The following is a 19,220-nucleotide window of genomic DNA, read 5'->3' as shown; positions in this document are numbered from 1 at the left end:
GTGATCAAAAGCAGCCAGGCATTCAGGTGGTATAGTTCAGGATTAAGATGAGAATTTTCACCACTGTCTAGTATAACACCCGAACTCCATTGAAATAGATGGCAACACTCTCACTGGCTGACGAGGTTATCACATCAAGTCCCAAAGATTAGATTCAGATGGTGTGTCTGGTTTTCCTAAGAGGGAAATCAGTGTCTCAGTATTGTGCCCTGTCGAGCCAGCTTTGCAAGAAGCATAGGCATTTTGGGAAGCACATCTGTACTGCAGAATGGAGACCTTGGTCACCATGTGGGTGAATTACCAGCTCAACCACAGGTGACAAGGTAACTCTTGGCAGGGTTGACTAGCTAAGTGAGACACAGAGACAGACACCCAGTCTGCTGCTCCAGCGTTAGCACAGACAGAGCCATCTTAGAGCTGTGTCTCACAGGGTTGCAGTCTTGGGAGGTACAGTATGATGAAGAGCTGTATCTCTCTGGGTCTAATGCTGTTTTTTTGTTACGTATAGGATCAGAGCCAATTCGTAGCAGAACAGGAAAAAGCGGAACTTCTACCCCCACCACTCCTGGCTCCACTGCCATCACTCCAGGGACCCCACCTAGCTACTCCTCCCGTACCCCGGGCACTCCAGGGACCCCCAGCTATTCCAGAACCCCACACACTCCTGGGACCCCCAAATCTGCCATACTGGTACCTACTGAGAAAAAGGTCGCCATCATTCGCACTCCTCCCAAATCTCCAGCCACTCCGAAGCAGCTACGAGTTATTAATCAGCCTCTACCTGACCTCAAGAATGTCAGGTCCAAAATCGGTTCAACAGATAATATCAAATACCAGCCTAAAGGAGGGCAGGTAAGGATTCTACTCTTTACATTCATCCATATTTGATTTATTCTCATGTGTACAGTGCAGAGCTGGGATGGCATGGGATGGGATGCCATGGGATGCCATGGGAGCCATCTTGAGTTGCCTCGTAAATGCTCCTTCTGTTGTCACTGCCAGAGACATTGGTTGTTTTTTAAGTGATGATAAATGGCAGGGGGCAAGACTACCTTCAGAAAAGTATCTTGTCACCTGAAAATTAACAGTGCCTCACTGAGATCAGTGGAAAATTGCGAACAAAAGTTTTCACTCCGAGCCACAGATATGTTCAGCCTGAATTTAGCAGCTGCTGCTTGCTTATCAGCAAATTAAAGAGGTTCTCTCTACTTCAAGCAGTTTCAGATTCAGCCTTGACAGATGTGAGCAGGATTGCACAGCACCATGACTTTTCACTGTGTCATGTTACATGATGTGCGTTGTGTTGGGTGGTGTTAATGAGGGTTGCAACCTCCAGCCTGATAAATCTACCCTAGGTTAAAGATGATGGGAGGGGGCAGATGTTAGACTTAACTGCTTTTTTTGCTGCAGGGTTTGAATAAGCAAGAACAGGGCTTAAATTATAAACTGGAGACGGCATATAAAATAAGAAAAGGTGAATGCATAAGAAGGCAAATCATGATTTTCTGTTCTCACCATGTGAGTGCACAAGAATTCAGGAAAAGCTGATGTAATTGAAAGCTGGAAAATGTCAAAGGACATAGTTCTTCATACCTTGCACAGTTATGCCATGAAACACATTACCTTGAGCACTGCCTTCATCTAAGGAAGGGACATATGTGTAGAGTAACAAAATCTCCTATTACTGTAGACAGCACTTACCAAAACTGTAGAAAGAACAGTAAACATGTAGGCTTTTAAGCTAAGCTTGCACTTTTGGGGAGTGAGGAAAGATTGGATAAGTAGTACCCTCTGTTTTCCTAGGGTATGGAATTTATACCTTCCTTGAAGAGTTTCTGCTTGATGCCCTGCCAAGCAGAGCTATGGCCAGACCTGGAGTAGTCATTTCTCCATTTTGGGCATTGCAGATGTGGTTGTGCAGATGGCATTAAAAGCCAAAATTATCTCCAAAGCAAGCTTTCTGCATGGAAGAACTGTTGTTTTGGCTTACAGGTTATAAAACCATTTATAACCTGAAAAGAAGTCCTATTTCATTTAGAAACAGAGAGGCTGAATGAGGAACGAAAATATAGCTTACCAAGATTTATGCTAAAAATACAGGGAAATCACTATTGTGAGTGTAAAGAAATTGGTTAGTTTATTTTTTGTTAAAAGATATTTGCATTTTATATTGATTCTGGACCACAACCCTACCACAAAAAAACCCCTGTGCCCCCAGCTCCCTTGTGCTTCTCTAGAAGCTGAGATTGCCAAGCTATTTGCAGCAGTGGCAGCGTGAATGCTTGCTTTTTCTGTAAAAGCCCATTTCTGAACTACCTACCGGGCACAGGACGTCAGGGTGAAGAACGAGATGCTCACCCATTCAGCTGTCCGGAAAACAAGACATTCTAGAAAGCTGGGTTGCACAGTATTTCTGGATCAGATACTTGCAGAAATATCTGATTTTTGGAATACATAGTGGAATTTACAAAACAGTGAGGTTTTCCTAGTACTTTCTCAAAAAAAAGTAATTGGATCAAAACTTAACATTTCAACTATGCCTGCTGCAGATCATACAGAGAAAAAAGCAGGCTAATATATTAAGCAGTAAGGCATCTCTTAGACATCGATCCTGCTTTCATGGTAAATTAACACATTTGGTGCTTTCCAGGATTTGAGCCATAGCCAGTTATTCAGATAAAGATAAGGAAGATAATGCTTCAGCAAAGGTTCTTTCTGCCTTTATTTTGATAAGTGTCTGTGTAATTACTTTGTATGGGAGTTCATCTCCCATTTGACATATTGTACAGCAGATGGTCAGGGTGCACAGGGGCTCTGGGAGATTTGGAACAAAAGTTCAGACAGTGCGTCTAGGTTAGCATTCCTCATAATGCAACAAGCCTGGATGCTGGAGATGGGGCTTAAAACCAGTGCCATGTTAGCCTATCCTCCTCCTCCCCATTGCTCCCTGTGGATCATGAGAACCATGCAAGACTAGAGGATCACAGCAAATCGTGTTTCTTGGTAAATATCATGCCTAGAAAGCTACATTTCCTTAGCAGTTTTGGAAAGTTGCATATGATCTTTACCAGTGAAGAATGACACAGCAGTCGGCATTTCATTCCTTTGGGGGGTGATGGGGGAAAACTGCTGGGTCAACATAAGATCAACGAAGCTAAAGCATTTTTTAATTCCCAGTGGTATGTAGCCACTGAATTGCGTCTGGGGCAAAGAGAGACTTGCTGAGTTCTTCCGTTAGATCTCCTTTATACCGTGATTGCTCAGTCTAGGTAAGAGGTTTTAGGATTAGTTCTTTTCCTGTTTCTGCAGTTGAATTTTATAGAGTCTGTTAGAGGAACATATGAAAGCTAGTTTAGTTTCCTTGTGTCTGCTTACTTCTTGTCTGGTGGCAAATACTCTATCGGCTGAAATGAGCTGTTATCTGCTATCTGCTTTTAGTGATGATATATGAAATGAACAGAAGGCTGCTCAAGTATTATAGCCTGAACTGGGAGAGCTGATAGCAGTAACCACAGGAAAAACAAGCAGACAAAAAGCCAGTATATGTCTGGGCAAGTTAAGTACATAAACATGACATGCAAGTCACTAAAGAAGTACAGATATACAACCCAAAAGCAACATTTGGAGACAGACTCTATCCTTTTACTGGAGGCATATCTTAACCTAGCACAAGGTCTTGTCTTCGCTTACAGCTGTCCCAGAGAAAGCAGCAGCACTGCAAAACTGCCAGAGACTGAGGTGTAGAGCTAAAGAAGCATGGGATGTTTGAATGCTAAATAAATCAAGAAATACAGGACTTCAGCCTTGGCTTTCATCAAAAGCTCATCAGCCAACAGATTGATTTTAATTTAGCTCTGTCTTGCCAGCCACAAAAACAAAGAAGAGGAGAGAAATAGCTCCATCTGACAGAAAAAAGGAAAGACCATGCTTCTAGGGGAAGATGCGAACTAATGTTGCCCTGCATTAAGTTCCTGCTAGAAATAGATGGCTTGAGATGTGTTTAATTGCTATTCTGCAGTCTGGAGAAGTTCTCTGCTCTGTGATGCAGCCAGTAGGTAGTTGTCTGGTTTTCTCTTTATAGTAAAGTATGGTGAAATGTATCATTCTTGGCAAAGCTCAGAGGCAACTTGCTCATGGGTATGTCTGCTGGGCTTCAGATGTATTTTAGCACTGCATCAGCTGTGGAGGAAATACTGTGCTTTCAAAAGTAAGCCATTTGCATCTGTTATTTTTCAGACAGCCTAAGGGAAGCATGGGGGAAACTTGAGGGGGTGGGGGTGGAAATCTGTTTCAGATGCCAGGACTGGAGGGTTTTTTTATGTTGGGATTTTTTTCTTCCTGAAATTCTGCCTATGGATGTGGTTTGCACCATATCGACACCATATCAGTGTACAAAAGCGCACCAGTTGAATCTTTTTTACTATTGACCAGGCAGGGTGTTTATAAAGCATCAGAGGCCAGCAACCAAAGATAAAGCCAACTTATAGATAAGGTGTAAAATAGCACTAACTGCAGTTACATCCAGGCATCTTGTAAGGGGTAAGACGGCACATAGAAGAACGAAATACCCAAGCGATGTCGGAGAATGAAGTGACCCTTGAAGGCTTTTTAGGAAGATTAAGAGAAAAATTCACTATCTACCCTAAATTGTAGAAAACAAAGTGCATTTGGTCATGGGTCAGAGAGTCTGAATGAACTGATGACACTGATATTCAGTGGAACTTGTCCAGCACCCACAAAGTTGCTGGCAAAAGAGAATAGGTATTTGCATTAAATGATAAAAGAAAGCAGCACAGGGAAGGATAAGACATCTCAGAGCTGGACAGAGGAGGAGGCTTGGATAGATTTCTCTCTTCTTTGCACAGTTCTTTTGCTTGGGTCCAGTCCTGTTGGCTTCAAGATCAGTTTGGATGGCAACACAATACACACACGGCCCCATCATCACAATTTACTTCCCTGTCTGCAGAGAATGATAGGATCTTTCTGTGTTCTCTGCCTCAGTAGCAGCCTGCCAAGATGCAAGGACTGTGCAGAGACAGACAGTCCTGGGGGCCCAGCAGAGCTGGAGCACAGCTTGGAGGAACCGCAGGTCAGATGGGTATTCAGCAAGTTCCCGTTGAGACAGCATCTTGTAATTCCTCTTCCTTCTGTTTCAGATGTCTTTGCACCAAGTTACACAGATGATGGCCCAAAATTTAATTCTAAGATCTAAATTATGTGCTATTGGTGCACTGGCTAATGAAGAGCATTCTAAAACACAGTGAAGAATATGAGCATAATAAAAAGTGCCATCTGAGCTGTTGTTACCAGGTCCCATTCTGTCTCCCATCTCCTTCTGGCGCATTATTCACCTTTTCCTCCACTCCACTGTGATCTGAAACATAACTGAGCCATAAACGTGTTGGCCTAAGTTGAGAGAATGTCCCTGTCCAGGACAAAATTGATGCACATAAATGAGCTATAAGTTTTAAGCTAAGCATTGGCTTTGGTGCTTTCCTAAATCAGGGCCACAGGAGGCAACTTAAGGAAGATTAAGGGTTGACTTTGTAACATGGCTGTTGTTAAAGTACTTAGCTAATGAGAAACTAGAAGGCAATTGTTTCCACAGTTAGCCTCATTCACTGGAATAAGTTTGTGAATTTACCAAGGCAACAGTTCATAACTGTAAGATAATTTCATCTCTGTCGGTCTGCTTTTGTTTCCTTTATACATTCCTGGTTTTGTGGATTTACGAAACATTTGGAAAGATTTGGTTTGGACTGAAAAGCAGGGGAAATGTAGGCGCTTAAGAACAGTTTGTTTGTATTGTTTGTAAATGGTTTGTTTGCCTGTTTGAATTTGAAAATTAGAAATTGGTTCATCCCATGTTAAATTGCAGATCCATAAATGCAAAGATAAGTTAGAGATTTCAGGCACAATTTCAAAACTCTGTCACAGCTCAAAAAGCATAATTTTTAGGGTTTTGAAATTTAGAATTTTGGCTCATCATAGCAGATTTGTACAGAAATAACATCTTGCAGCTCCTGTGTTCAGATTCCACTCATTTAATGGAAGGCTTGCCTGAGTACAGTCTGCACAGTTAAGCCTTGAATTATTCTGGATAAAAAGAAAGATCCTTCTTCCTGACTCATATTTTAGAAAAATGAAACAATCACTGTCAGGCTCCAGCAGGTTTCAGAATGTATCTTGGAGGAAAGGTGTTTGGTTGGTAGAAATGGGCAGGGAACTGGGACTCTCTATCCGGATATGACATTCATTTTCTCTGTGTCTGGGACACAGTAGCATCACTGTTGTGCCTCAGCAATCTGTAAAACGTGCGTCACGCTCACAGACTGCAAGCCATAGGTACTCATCAGGAGGGTCACAAGCGGTCTGATGAGGCCCTAGCCAAAGTCTGTTGAAGTCAGTGAGTAACAAAACTTCCACTGACTGCAGTAGCCATAGGTTGACAGGTTTTGCTCTTTTGGAGCTGCAGTCTGCCAGCCGCGTGGACTGTGTGGGTTCTGTCTAGCTGGAACTGAAGGTACCATTTTCTGGAGGATCCAGTATCTCTGCACTGACTAGTGTGGCAGCTTACATAACCACTTGAAACTCTTAGTTTGCTGAAGTTAGAGGAGACTAATCCCAGACGTAGTGTACAACGTTGGTTATTGGTGTCTCATTAATATCATGGAGAGAAGCTGTACTTTTCTCTGGAATGGGTTGAAACTACCAGGACATACATTCTTGTGAAAGCTGGACTCATCCCAGCCTCAAGTTCAGCAGAGGAGACATTTTCAGCTGAGCTCTAAGTAGTCTACTTTTTGGCAATGAAATGGAGCAAGTTGTTAGTTCTCATGGGAAAAATGGTCAGGCAACCCCCAATCTGGATCAGAGCTGTTCAGTCATATAATACATGTTCTGTCTTGGATGGAAAGGTGAGAAGAAAGAAGTTTATTTTGCTAGACAGGAAAGGAAGGAAACCTTGTGTTTTCTTGGAAATTTGGATTTGAACAAGAAAAAGACATGCTGATCTATTGAGATTTGAGAAAGCCAGCTTCCATGAAGAGGTAAACACAAGATACTTTTTGAACTCAAACTGAATGACCTAATTTTCTCCATTATGCTGGAGTAAAGAAAATGCAGGCCTAGTGACTCAAAACTCATCCCTTCTTAAAAATGTTTAATCTGATTTGAAAACCTTGTTACCTGATGATATTTGAAGCTATTAATACTCTTTCCATGAGTAGGGAGTGTTGCTACTAATATTTCAGGATCAAACTCTGTAATTTGGCAAAATCTGTCTGTTTTTTTTTGTTTAAGGACTACTAAAACAAAGATCCATGGAATCTTGTTTTTTAGTGATTTAGTGGAGCTCATAGCATGTTTTTTACCCTTTGTGCATGAATATCCTTCAGTTTCTTTTACTATTCTTCTGGATCGAATCCCCACATTTAGTGATGAGTATGATTACAGAACACTTGTTACACTTGATCTGCCTTGAATTTTGCACTTCCTTGAGCTGTCTATTATTGTTGTCTCTTGACTGTAAACTCTTCGGCACGATAAGGGGTAATTTTGCTTTATATTTCACAGCACAATTATGCAGAACTTCTCAGTGTTTCTACCATGTTCATATTATCAGAACAAGATTTACCATGCCAGCTGTTAGGTTTAAATATAACATACTAGTTTCTGTTCCTGTGGTTAATTTTGGAGAGAGAAACAATTTTTTTTTTATATATATATGTTGCATATGAAAACAACATCTTCTAACACAGATCTATGTACTTGGAACAATTAATAACATATATATGAACTTAATTAATGGGTGCAAATTTAATATTTAAATTTCTTTAAGTACAAGATTTTAAGAGAGATGCCCTCAGAAAATACTCCTTTTGCTTTTGTGTTCTGATGATGTAGACTTTTTCTCCATTATTAGGGACATGCCTAGTTCAATGTGGCCACCTTATTAATTAGACAAATACAGTGATTTGCAAATAGGTAAAAATAAGCCTGTAAGTTCTTCACAGTGAGAGATGTAAATCAGCCATCATTGTCCTATGCAAGTATTAAAGACATGGCTGATTGCAAGGCATCTCTTAAATTTTCCTGACACCTACTATTGGAAGTATCTATTTTCAGTTGCTTAGAATTGTCTTAAAGTTTAACTGTTCAGGCCAAAATATTACGTGCCCATTGTCTGCCTCTGGCTTCATTTTTTTAAGGTCAGAATTGCACCTATCCTTTTCACCCTTACTAAGAGTGAGATGAGGAGGGATACTTTATTTTATCCATGCTATGTCCAGTGCAGCCTTTTGTTTTGAGTCCCACTAGCCTGTAGTCTGGCAGCTTCACTAGTGTATGTATCCAGTAAATTCAGCAGTGCAAAATCAGAATATGATCCCAAGCTCTGTTTGTAGATACGGAAAGTCTGAGGCATATTTTCTCTTTGGGGGCTTTGCTAGGCCAGAGAAATAGGCTTCTCTCCCTTTTCTCTACAAGTAGCCTCTGCCAGGAGTATAAAAACTGTAGTATCGTCTGTCCTTGGCAGCATATAATTTTGGAAGTGCTTAGAACTGCTTCTTGATTATGATCAGGTTTTAACCTTAACCTTGTTTCCAATGCAAGACCCGTTCTTGTCTCACTCAATCTCTGTGTTAACCAGGAGACCAAACACTGAAATAATGTCTAGTTCTAGGTTGTAACTTTGTCAAGTTACTGTGATTCTGGGCTAAGTAGGAGTAACCTGCCCTTTTTGATAAGTTGTTAGGAGTCTGAGAGCTTTTCCCAAGATCCCAGACCCTCAGTGTTCAAATGACACAGCTTTAAATTTTTGAAAGTCTCCTTGGCTTCGCTGTAGCCAGAATCTGAAATACAGAAAGTCTAGGAGGAAATGTGCCATAACAGCAGACTAACAGGCCCAAAGGAATCTTGGGAAGGTATCAGGGCTAACATGTAGACATCCTAGGGAAAAGTCATAAACAGTGGCTCAAAGTACATGAATAACGTTCTCTTTTGATGAAACCTTGACCGGAATGAAGTGGGGCCTGGCTAGAGTACTTTAAATGCTTTAGGCACAGTGCTTGTGGTAAAGCCTCTCAGAGGCTGTAATTGCAAGGTTGATCATCAGCTTGGTGGAAAATGTGTTCAGAGCCTAATTTCATCAGCATCTCAATTTTTATTCTTTGAGTATCTTTGTTTTGGTGTGTACCAGAGTGGTAAGCCATAGGAGGGATGTTGTTTATGGATTATCTACCCAGTGGCTGAAAAGTTAGAGGCTTTACCTGTTCTTGTGAACAGCAGCTGAACAGAATGCTTATAGGCAGCAATAAAAAACAATTCTTTCTTTTTCATAAGCTGTTTTCAATCATAGATGTTGTCTTTAACAGTGGGGCAAAACTGAACTAAATTCTTTCTTGCGTTTCTCAGCCTTCCGCTCAGTACTTCCACATATTTCTGCTCATCTTGAATATAATGGTGCAGTACTGACAGAGAAGGGCCTGCTCCAGACCCCCAGACTGGAGACCATTGCACATGGAAAATCTGAAATCCAAATTCACCTTCTATGGGAGGAGCACAGTCCTAGGGAGGCATATGTCTAACTGGGAGATTCACAGGTACTGCTAGCCTCTGTCACTTCTCTGCACATCAGCCAGCTTAACCCAGAAACATCCCCTCTGGTCTAGTGCAGATGTTGCCCTCAGACCACAGCCCCTTCCTGTTCAGACTGCCACTCGGGCCACTGTATGTAGGGAGGGAGTTACAGTTTACCTTACTAAGTGCAGGTCACTAGATGCCTCATCAAATGGGCCCTGAGAAAAATACCGTCAGTGCTTCCTTTCCTAGCAGGCTGTCCAGAAATCCATCGCATCTCCCGGCACTGCCAAACGGCATTCAAAGAGCTGAGAAGCAGTTGGAGCACAGCGGCTGGTTCCTGCTGGGGACTACCTAGAAGTAGTGTGAGTCAGTGAGGCTACACTGCGTGCACATCAGCGCAGTCTGCTCTGGGGTTCGCTTCTGGATCGCTGCTGAGGAGCTGTCGGAGGATGGAGGGGTGAAGGCCCGTAGAGCAGTCAGTCTGTCAGGTCTTCAGTCAGATGTCGGTTTTACCATTTGGCCATTGCAGTTTTGTGGAATAATCCCAGCATTTTCTGTACAGGCTTCACTTTCCCAGTGTAGCTTAACTTCACCCTGTGCACAACAAATGATAAGGAACCTCTCCTCGATCCTGGACAAAATACTGACTTCCAGCCCTTGTGCAACATACTTTGGTAATCCAGAATCAGATCAGTAGGAGGGAATTTACCCATCTCAGACTGGCAGGCCAGTGCAAAGGTTATGAGGGAGTCTGCCAGTAGGTCTGTGCAGGAGATTGGCCTGTTGGGATTTTTAGTGAGGGTGAATAGAAATCAGTCCTGCTTCTTCCACAGAGCAGAATGTTCCCTTTCTTGACTGAGAGCATGAGCAGGCTTGATCTTTCATTTAATGTGCAACACAATTACAGTGCATATACGTACATCCCTACCACACCTCCACCCCCACACAAGATGTACATACACATTCAGGAACATAGAGACCTTCCTGGTGAGTCATGGTGTTTGCACTCTCTCTTGTGCAGGCAGCTGCATCATCTAATTCCTTTCATAAAGCACCATCATAAAAGTTTTTCATTTTCTTGTCGTAGCTCTGTTCCCCTGGGAGGCTGTTCCAGAGCCTCCATGCCCAGATAATTACAAGTTTCCCTCTAGATTCCATCTTGCATTATTATACACAATCAGTTTACACTCTTTGTTTGCAAGCCAAAGTTGCTCTTTAGCCTAAATAGTTCCTTTCCCTCCCTGGTACTTTCCCTCCGATATTTACAGTCAGATTTCCTAAGGAAACAAAGCTCAGGCAGTCATGCTGTCTGGCTGGCAGTCGCAGCCTTCCTCAACTCATTTGTCACTCGTCGGCCAGTTTCAGCCAGCACTGGCAGAGGAGCAGGAGCTGGAAACACAGGCAGTTCCTCCAACTGTTGCCTCCAGTTGTTGACTGGATACAAAGGAGAGACTCAGTATAACATTGTAATTGGGGAGAAAGGCCCCTCAGCCCCTTCTCCACAATCAGAGATAATAAACAGCTGGCATATGTGTATTGTATCCTATTTGGCCAGTCTAACAGACCTGGGAGAAAGCTAAGGTGATATTGCTGGCAAGAGGGGATAGGGCTTGCTCAGGAACATAGGATGGAGGGATTAAGAGGTTTAAGGCATTAATATGTAGGAAGCAAGACTTTACTAGTTCATGGAACATCTAGTTACAGAGGGTAGTCATGATCTAACTATGTGCAGGGACATTGATATATTCCAGGAAAGGAAGAAACAGATAATCAGGGAAAACCTGGATCAGTACAGTTCATCCCTATGCCAGATGACCAGCACAACACATCTACATCACTCATATCTCACTTCAGCCCTCAGCATAGGACATAAGTGATACATAGGTCTCCCACTGGTCCCTCTACACAGGGGCACGTGTCACCCAGTGAGACAGGATAATTGAGATGATTGTTCTTTTACATATCTGCTAGCTGGGTCCATGGGCCATGAAATTCGTAATCTGTCAGACTTCTGGGTGCAAATCAACCTTTGGGCACTTGATCAAAGGCACCCTCTCAACTTATCACCTTGCTTTGGCTTCATTTTTAAGCCACAGGCCCCCAATCCACAGCACTAAGGTCTTGTCATGACCCCTAAGTCAGCATTTTCAGAGCAAATGCAACCCTGTGGCCATTGCTAAGAGGTGCTGCTGATCTGTCACTGAGATGTGCTCAGAAAGTGCTAGGAAGGCTTTCTGTTTTGCTCAGCTCTGTCTGGCCTAAAGTTCCGTGGGAACCAGATCTGACTGCACATCTGATGTGCATTTCTGTAACTGATGTGACACCTGTCTTATATAGTACTGGGGTACATTTTTTAAACAAATAGTATATTGAGATAAAGCAGACGCATAAAACTCCAAAGGCCGTTGGCTTTCATGTTTCAGTGTACATGGGTTTAGTTGGATGGGCTAAGCAGATAGGAAAGAAAAAGACAGAAATCGGTTTGCCTAGTGACAATGCCCTTCTGAAGGGCTGAATGTGACCTAGCAGTTGTGGAGTTTTCTGATGCCATCATCACCTTTATTGTTGAGCCTGCCATCACCACAGGTTTTTGCCAATTAAAGCGAGGGAGCACTTAACATCTTAATGTTTTGACAGACATAGTGGTTATATTACATGTAATGAGGGGGATCCAGGAAACAGCTTGCTGTGAAAAGCTTCTTTGCTTTAGCTGGAAAGTATGGCCCTCTGAAAATTTGTTCTTGGAGTTTAGACTGGGCTTGAGTCAAGAGTGCAGTCCAGCTGCTCAGTGCCAGAGGATTTGACCAGTTTTCTGGATGTGATATTATCACCACTGCAAGAGCCAAGAGCTGCAAATCCTGATCTCCCTGTAAGGTGGGCAAATAGTCTTTCCTAGTTTGGAGAGGTGAGGCAGAGAGGAAGTGATTTGCCTCAGGTTTAACAAGGAGCCTTGGTCAGTTTGGGGAACTGAAGCCAGGGAGCAGAGACTGCATAAGGTTCTTCCTCTCATTGACTGCTTCACCTGGGTTTGCAGCAGCTTTGTGTTACTGGCGTGGTAAAAAGAAGGAGGAAGGCACCCTGCAAATCTGTTCCTCTCTCCCATCTCAATATCAGTTAGTCATTGTAGGTTTACCTTCAACATCTGCCAACAGGACTGTGCTAAATATGTGTTAGTGGAGGCTCTAGAAATGCCATTTAGTAAAATGAATACACAATTCCTAAAATTATATGGCTTGTATGGGAAAAACAATGTAAATTTATATTGTATATTAGTAACATAGGGACGAATAAAATCCACTGTAACATTTGAGTAAAGTTCATATTTAACCTAGAGGAGAGAATATGCTGCACTGGCTGCACATTTTGAGTGAGTGAAATCTCCTGGTGCAAAGAAGGCAGGTGGAGCCCATGCCAGAACTGCCCTTTCACACACCTGAAAAGCCTAATACTGGTCAGCACAATCCCCTCCCCTTGCTCAGAAAGGAGTCTTGAAGTGATTTGCCCAGGTGTGTGCGCTGAGGCAGGCCCTGTGCCCCGCTGCTCCTGCATACTCCCACCCAGCAGCACATAGTTCCCTGGGAGGAGGACAGTCATTGGTGGCGCCTGAGATCTGCCAGGTGGAGAGGCTGGTTTGGCACAGGGCCAAGCACAGGGCCGTGTGGCCTGCCCTTCACAGAGTTCACCTCCTGGCACTGTCAGGACTGTAAGTGCGTCTGTGGCTAAGTTGGTACAGAAGGAATGCAGGCTCCTGGCAACTGTGAGGGAGGCTGGCTCCATCAAGGGAAGGTCAGGTACTTGTTCTGTCAGAAACAAAGTGCACAGGGCTGCCGGCACCAGAAAATTGCTGTGACCAGCAAATCCTCTGGCCAGCACCAGAAATCAAGAAGCAGTCACAGGTTTCCAGGTACCGTTGTTTCAGTGGTGCCCTTTAATAGGGGACAGTAGTGAGTGAGAGTGGTAGTGAGTTCTGACTGCAGTTTAATCCATTTGTCCAGAGTTGTCAGTCACTTCACAGAGCACGCTGGGGTCTGTTGTGTGAATATAGCTGCTGTTATGGCTGTGTGGCAGAAGGAGGGGTGGAATACCTCAGGATTTCAAACAGTGCCTGAGCTGGCTGGATCTGGAATTGCTGCAGCAAAGGCTGGAGTACTGAACTGTGAGATGAAGGGTCTCCATCTTCTCCTTGTGCCCAGTTCAGCAAAAACACTGGCTGTCACTCAAGAGAGTCTAAGGCAGGCTTTCCAAGGGCTACGTGCAATCCAGGCAAACAAGGAGTTCTTGGAGCTTGTCAGGGAAAAGCCACCTCTCATGTCTCCTGGAATGAAAATGCTCCCCTTTGTATTTCACCACCACCTCATGAGGCAGAAAAAAAAGCAACATACTGCATTTAATATAGAGACTGGCATGATCGACTTTCTCATATTTCAATGCAAGTGTCAGAAGGAGTCACAGCAGGAGGCAAAATTGCCCTGCTCCGTTGTCCTGCACCCTGACTGGAGTGTGTGTATGGTATATAGTAAGTTACCTCCGATTCCTTTTAGGTTAGGATTTTAAACAAGAAGATCGATTTTAGCGATATTCAGTCCCGCTGTGGTTCCAGAGATAACATCAAACATTCTGCAGGGGGAGGAAATGTAAGTAGTACAGACACACTATGAACAGGCGTCTCCACTGTGGTGACCCACCTTGCACAGCCAGCCCCCCTCTTGTCTCCCTCCCTCTGAGCACTATCTTCCTCCTTGCTACTGTTTCACATGTGAGTCTGGTCTGGTAGTTGTGTAAGTCCTGTGTATGCAGTGGTGGCCTTCTGGTCTTTCTCCACAGAGTACAACACATTGCTAGGACTTGGCCAGGAAAAGGAAATGAGACAAGAATGATTATGTCTAAGATTCAAGGATACTGACATTAGAAGCCCAGTAGGAGCCAGGATGGTTCAGTGGCCCATGGAAGTCATTTCCAGAAAGTACCAATCATCCCATTGAGATGCCAGCCGCACAGCTGGGCATCTTCTACTGTCACAGTCTTTCCTCAGCTAATCTTGTCAGTTATGTACAGTTATCAGAGAGAATAAAAGAGAAATAAAACATGAGGACAAAGAAAACTCAGAGGGAGGATGTGATCTGCCGGTGTGCTGAGTGCTAATGTATCTCCAGCACGTTATTATTCTAGTATAACGAACAGAGGCTGCTCAGGGTTTGAGGAGACACCAGTCAGTTGTAGCAATCATGTTAGAATGGCTTAAGATGGCGCTGACCCCTCTGATGGAAATGCTCTCCCCTCAAATGCAAGTGCCGATGGTGAGTGCACGTCTGATCCACTGTGATGAAAAGTAAACCAGTTCACTAAAGCCACCATTGCTGGCTTAAGTTGTTGCTGGTGACGTGAGCAAACCGGTGGCACTGTAGTGAACTTGGAGCTCATGTGCAGGGAGTTGCTTTGTCTGGCCTGGAGGGGCTGAAATTCCTGTGTTAGCAAGGACGTGCTAGTGCAGTAGGGGTGAAAGCCAGCCGCACGCTGGAGCTTGCCAGAGCGCGGCAGAGCCGGAGTGTCGCTCCTGTGGCATTCCCAAGCTGGGTCGGCATAGCCATGGCAATGCAGACCTCGGCAGAGCCTCTGGAGACGCAGTGACCGTGCTGCAGCCTGGCTGAGCGCTGAGTGCCACAGCATCTGGGCTGCCTGATCCAACACCAGTGCAGGTACAGCTGCTGAGGTCGCTCACATTTGTAGATTCATCAGACTCTCCATAATGGATTGAGCTGAAAATTTTTACTGTACTGAGATGGAAAAAAAATATGAAACAGATGGTAGAAAAGAAACAGCCACCAGACTGTTCCTAGTTTCCTAGAGGCACATTGAAAAGCAGAACCAAACAGGCTGGATCCTGCTGCATGCAGGGCTTGGAAATCTCCACCACGAGGGGACAGCTCAGACATTTTAGAAAAAAACTCACAACCCAGTCTGCTTCATCCTCCTCTTCATTTTACTAATGGAAAGACTTAACCCTGCTCTGTCATCTCCCTAGGTGGAAAGGAAGCTTGTTGCATTAATCCAGGTGTTTCCTCCCTTGTGGCATGATCTGTTTTCTACTAACCATCTCTCCTTTTCCAGTGGTTTGTAGAGACTTTGGCTGTTTCTCTGCAGGGCTTGGCTTCTTATATATTTTATTCTTTTCATTCTTGTAATGTTTGTTGTGTTTGTGTGTGATTTTGACAGGTACAAATTGTAACCAAGAAGATAGATTTGAGTCATGTGACTTCCAAATGTGGCTCCCTCAAGAACATCCACCACAAACCAGGTATTGTAGGATTTTCTGGGATTTGTGACAAAGCAAGGACCCGCTCCTTGTATGTGAAGGAGAAAGCATGGATGATACCTTTCTCTTTTATAGTCCAAGAGAAAGTAAATACACTTTGTTAATAGAAATAATACTCTTAATTTTACTTAACTAAATATATAGAGATAAAAATGTGTAGGACCACCAGTTTAGAGATGAGATAAATAAAATAATAACACAGAAGGATGTTGCTGGGACACAATGTCAGTTTGATAAGAGGGTGAAATGCAAGCTGAAGTCGGCAAAATACTTAAGGATGTGCTTAAATCCCATCAAAATCAGTAGGACTAAAACACATGCTTAAAGTTTGAATATGTGTCAAAGATTTTATATTTTCCACAACATGGAGCATGGTATTCGGTGCTTCTCTAACTGAAATGGAAATAATATGAATGCACCCATGTGCATTGTGTCAGACTTTCTCTTGGGGGATTTCAGCCTCTTAATCTTCCTTTCCTTTCTTTGTGTAGGTGGTGGACGTGTGAAAATTGAAAGTGTGAAACTGGATTTCAAAGAAAAAGCTCAGGCTAAAGTTGGTTCACTTGAAAATGCTCACCATGTACCTGGCGGTGGTAATGTCAAGGTAACAGAACAACCCTCAGGGAAAAAGCTGTCACTGTGCCCTGGCCCAAATTCAGCTGTGAAATTATTAGACCTGTGAGTTCAGTGATGGCTCTGAATTGAGTAGGAAACATTTGCTTGTTTTTCTTCAAGCACACTCACGCTGTTTGCTCCCTATGGAATTTGGAATGATCACGCTTATGTCCACACTCTAGGCTGAGTCTGGACCTTAGAAGTGAAGCATCCTGTAGTCCGTGCACTGGCTTTCCCACCAAGGGAAAACCTTGTTTTGGACAGCTGTGTAGCACAGGTATGATCTAGTGAGTTGGTACTGTGAGTATTCCAGAGGATCAGGACTGCAGTATGAAACATGAGGAAAACATCTTGAAAGTAAGGTCACTCCCACAAACATTTGAAAATACAAATTTCAGAATCAAATTCACAATGCCCATAAAATGCCTATTAAATCCATACAGGTAGGAACAATGCTATTGTTTATTAGAGCATCTATCAAAGACAGAAACATTGAGAGAGGATGTAACATAGTAAGCCAATACACATTAAACAGGGTCAAATTCATAAGCTTCAATACTTTTAAGAGTTCTTTAAACAAAAGAAAATCACACCCAAGTGATGATCTGTAACAAGTGAGTTTAGTGAATATATAGTATGTTCCAGCAACATTCAGTAGCAGAGAGGGAAGCTGAAGGTGGGTTTTCAGTTCTGTGTAAAGAAGTTAAGAACTCAAATGCCACTGAAAGTGGGAGATACTTTCTTGGATGTCTAAATTAACTTGGTGCACTGTGAATTCTGAACTTAACTGTTACTGATGGGAAAGGTAGGTTGGAATGTAAGTTATTGTACTGCCTAGATGATGCTTCCAACTGATAATGGCTTCTATAAAACGGAAAAGGTGGTGTTTCATTTTTGAGTCCAGACCTGGACTCAAAAGACCTGAGCTGCCTGATTGCTGAGGCAGGTGCTGAGCAGCTGATTTTGAAAAGAAGAAAGGGCACTATTCAGGATCAGTTCTCCTAAAGGAAAGGAAGATTGTCCTTGGAAAGGAAAAGTGGGGTGATCGTCGCTGTAGGAAGCTAGCACTGAGCACCCAGTCAGTGAGGGCTTTTTTTAAACAACTTCCCTCCATCCCAAGTCAACTTCTTTGCTTTCCTGGAACAGATTGACAGCCAGAAGCTAAACTTCAGAGAGCATGCTAAAGCCCGTGTCGACCACGGGGCTGAGATCATCACGCAGTCACCAGGCAGGTCCAGCGTGGCTTCGCCACGCAGGCTCAGCAACGTCTCATCCTCTGGAAGCATCAACCTGCTTGAATCGCCCCAGCTTGCTACCCTTGCTGAAGATGTCACGGCAGCCCTCGCTAAACAGGGCTTATGAATTTGCTCCATTTTGCATTGTATGAAGTAATAATATTTAGGCATGAGCTCTTGGCAGGAATGGGCTCAGAGCAGGTGTTACATTCATTCTTTACCATGTCTAAAACTAAGTCATATCCCAAGACTTGTAGTTACCATACAATAAAAAACAGAAAAAAATTAATTAAATAGATGCAAAAATTGGCCTGATCTCCATTTACAACAGGAAGACACTGGCTTTATATGGGTATACAACTGCAGTATGTTACATTGGACAATTATTGTTGCTCTGCTCTGTCTTGCATGGAGTACTGTACTATGATAAAATGCATTTTTACCTTTCATGTGCCTGAAGGCCATCCACCTCTTTCTGAAGAGCCTTGTTGATATCCCAAGTTGCTCTTTTCACTGTTCTCTCGATAGATGGGGAAATAAAAAATGAAAAAGTTGCCCATTGTAAGTTATTACAGGTTAAATTAAGAGTCTGCTTACCAGAAGGACGGGCATATAGAGAAATTCAAGTTTAATTAAAAAAAAAAAAGTGTTATTTTGTATAAATGAGTAGAACAAAAGTTGAATTAAGTTATTAACATTTTTTGGACCTGGGTAATTATGTCAGTGTATAGCTGAAAAGCCAATAAATTATTTAACTAATAACTAAAAATAGTAGTTGAAAAACATTTGAACCATGCTTGGGGAAGTGATGTAAAAAAGCTATTGAAAGGAAGCACTTCCATCCCAATGGACTTGTGTCTGATTAGAATGTTGGTTAAGCGGCTAGATTTGTGTACACACTACCGGTTTCACATCCTTTCCATCTGTTTGATACAGTATTATAGATATATATATTTCTCTGTGGCCATTTGTGATACGCCCTCCTCATATACTTGAATATTCTACTTTATTCACAGTATCTGTGTCTCTTGCACCCTTTGGTGTTGCAATTTTAGGTATGTAAAAGTAGATGTTAGCAGGGTTTTTTTCCCTATTCATAAAAATACATTTAAAAAGACAAAAACTTTTAGCATGAAGTTGCTTTCTGTAACAACTAAAAGCCGTGACCCTGTTTTAGTGCCAGATGCAAGTCTCTTCTGTGATGCTAGAAAAAAGATTCCTCCCCTCCTCCCCTCCCTCCCTTTCTTCACCAAGATTGATTTTTGTGGGGTCCAGAAGTTTGTAAGAGGGTCTCCAAAGATGGTTGGGTTTGGATTCTGGATTTTTTAGAAATCCAAAATAGTTTGGTTTAGGCTTTTTTTTTTTTTTTTTAAACTCCTGTAGTAACAGTGAATGTTAGATTTATTTATTTATTTTTTCTTTTGCTAAAGTTGAAACACAGAAAAAGTGTTGTTTCCACTCCTTCAGTGATGTCT

General features: G+C 42.8%; 1 protein-coding gene across 3 annotated transcripts in view; it reads left to right on the top strand.

Annotated features, from left to right (window-relative positions):
- Positions 1 to 17,872, top strand: part of MAP2 (microtubule associated protein 2) — a 69,009-nt gene extending 51,137 nt beyond the window's left edge. For 2 of the 3 annotated variants that reach the window (XM_026088160.1, XM_026088152.1), the window contains 5 exons: positions 509 to 852; positions 14,124 to 14,216; positions 15,796 to 15,877; positions 16,387 to 16,499; positions 17,657 to 17,872. In XM_026088160.1, the coding sequence (XP_025943945.1) occupies positions 509 to 852; positions 14,124 to 14,216; positions 15,796 to 15,877; positions 16,387 to 16,499; positions 17,657 to 17,872 (848 nt within the window). The remainder of the gene's footprint in view (positions 1 to 508; positions 853 to 14,123; positions 14,217 to 15,795; positions 15,878 to 16,386; positions 16,500 to 17,656) is intronic. The other variant, XM_026088169.1, reaches the window with a different exon arrangement.
- The last annotated feature ends 1,348 nt before the right edge of the window (positions 17,873 to 19,220 follow it).

This window comes from Apteryx rowi, unplaced genomic scaffold (genome assembly GCF_003343035.1).
Source record: "Apteryx rowi isolate R43461 unplaced genomic scaffold, aptRow1 scaffold_12, whole genome shotgun sequence".
NCBI lineage: Eukaryota > Metazoa > Chordata > Aves > Apterygiformes > Apterygidae > Apteryx > Apteryx rowi.
Note: the sequence above shows the minus strand (reverse complement) of the source record. Positions and strands in the feature narration are given on the sequence as shown.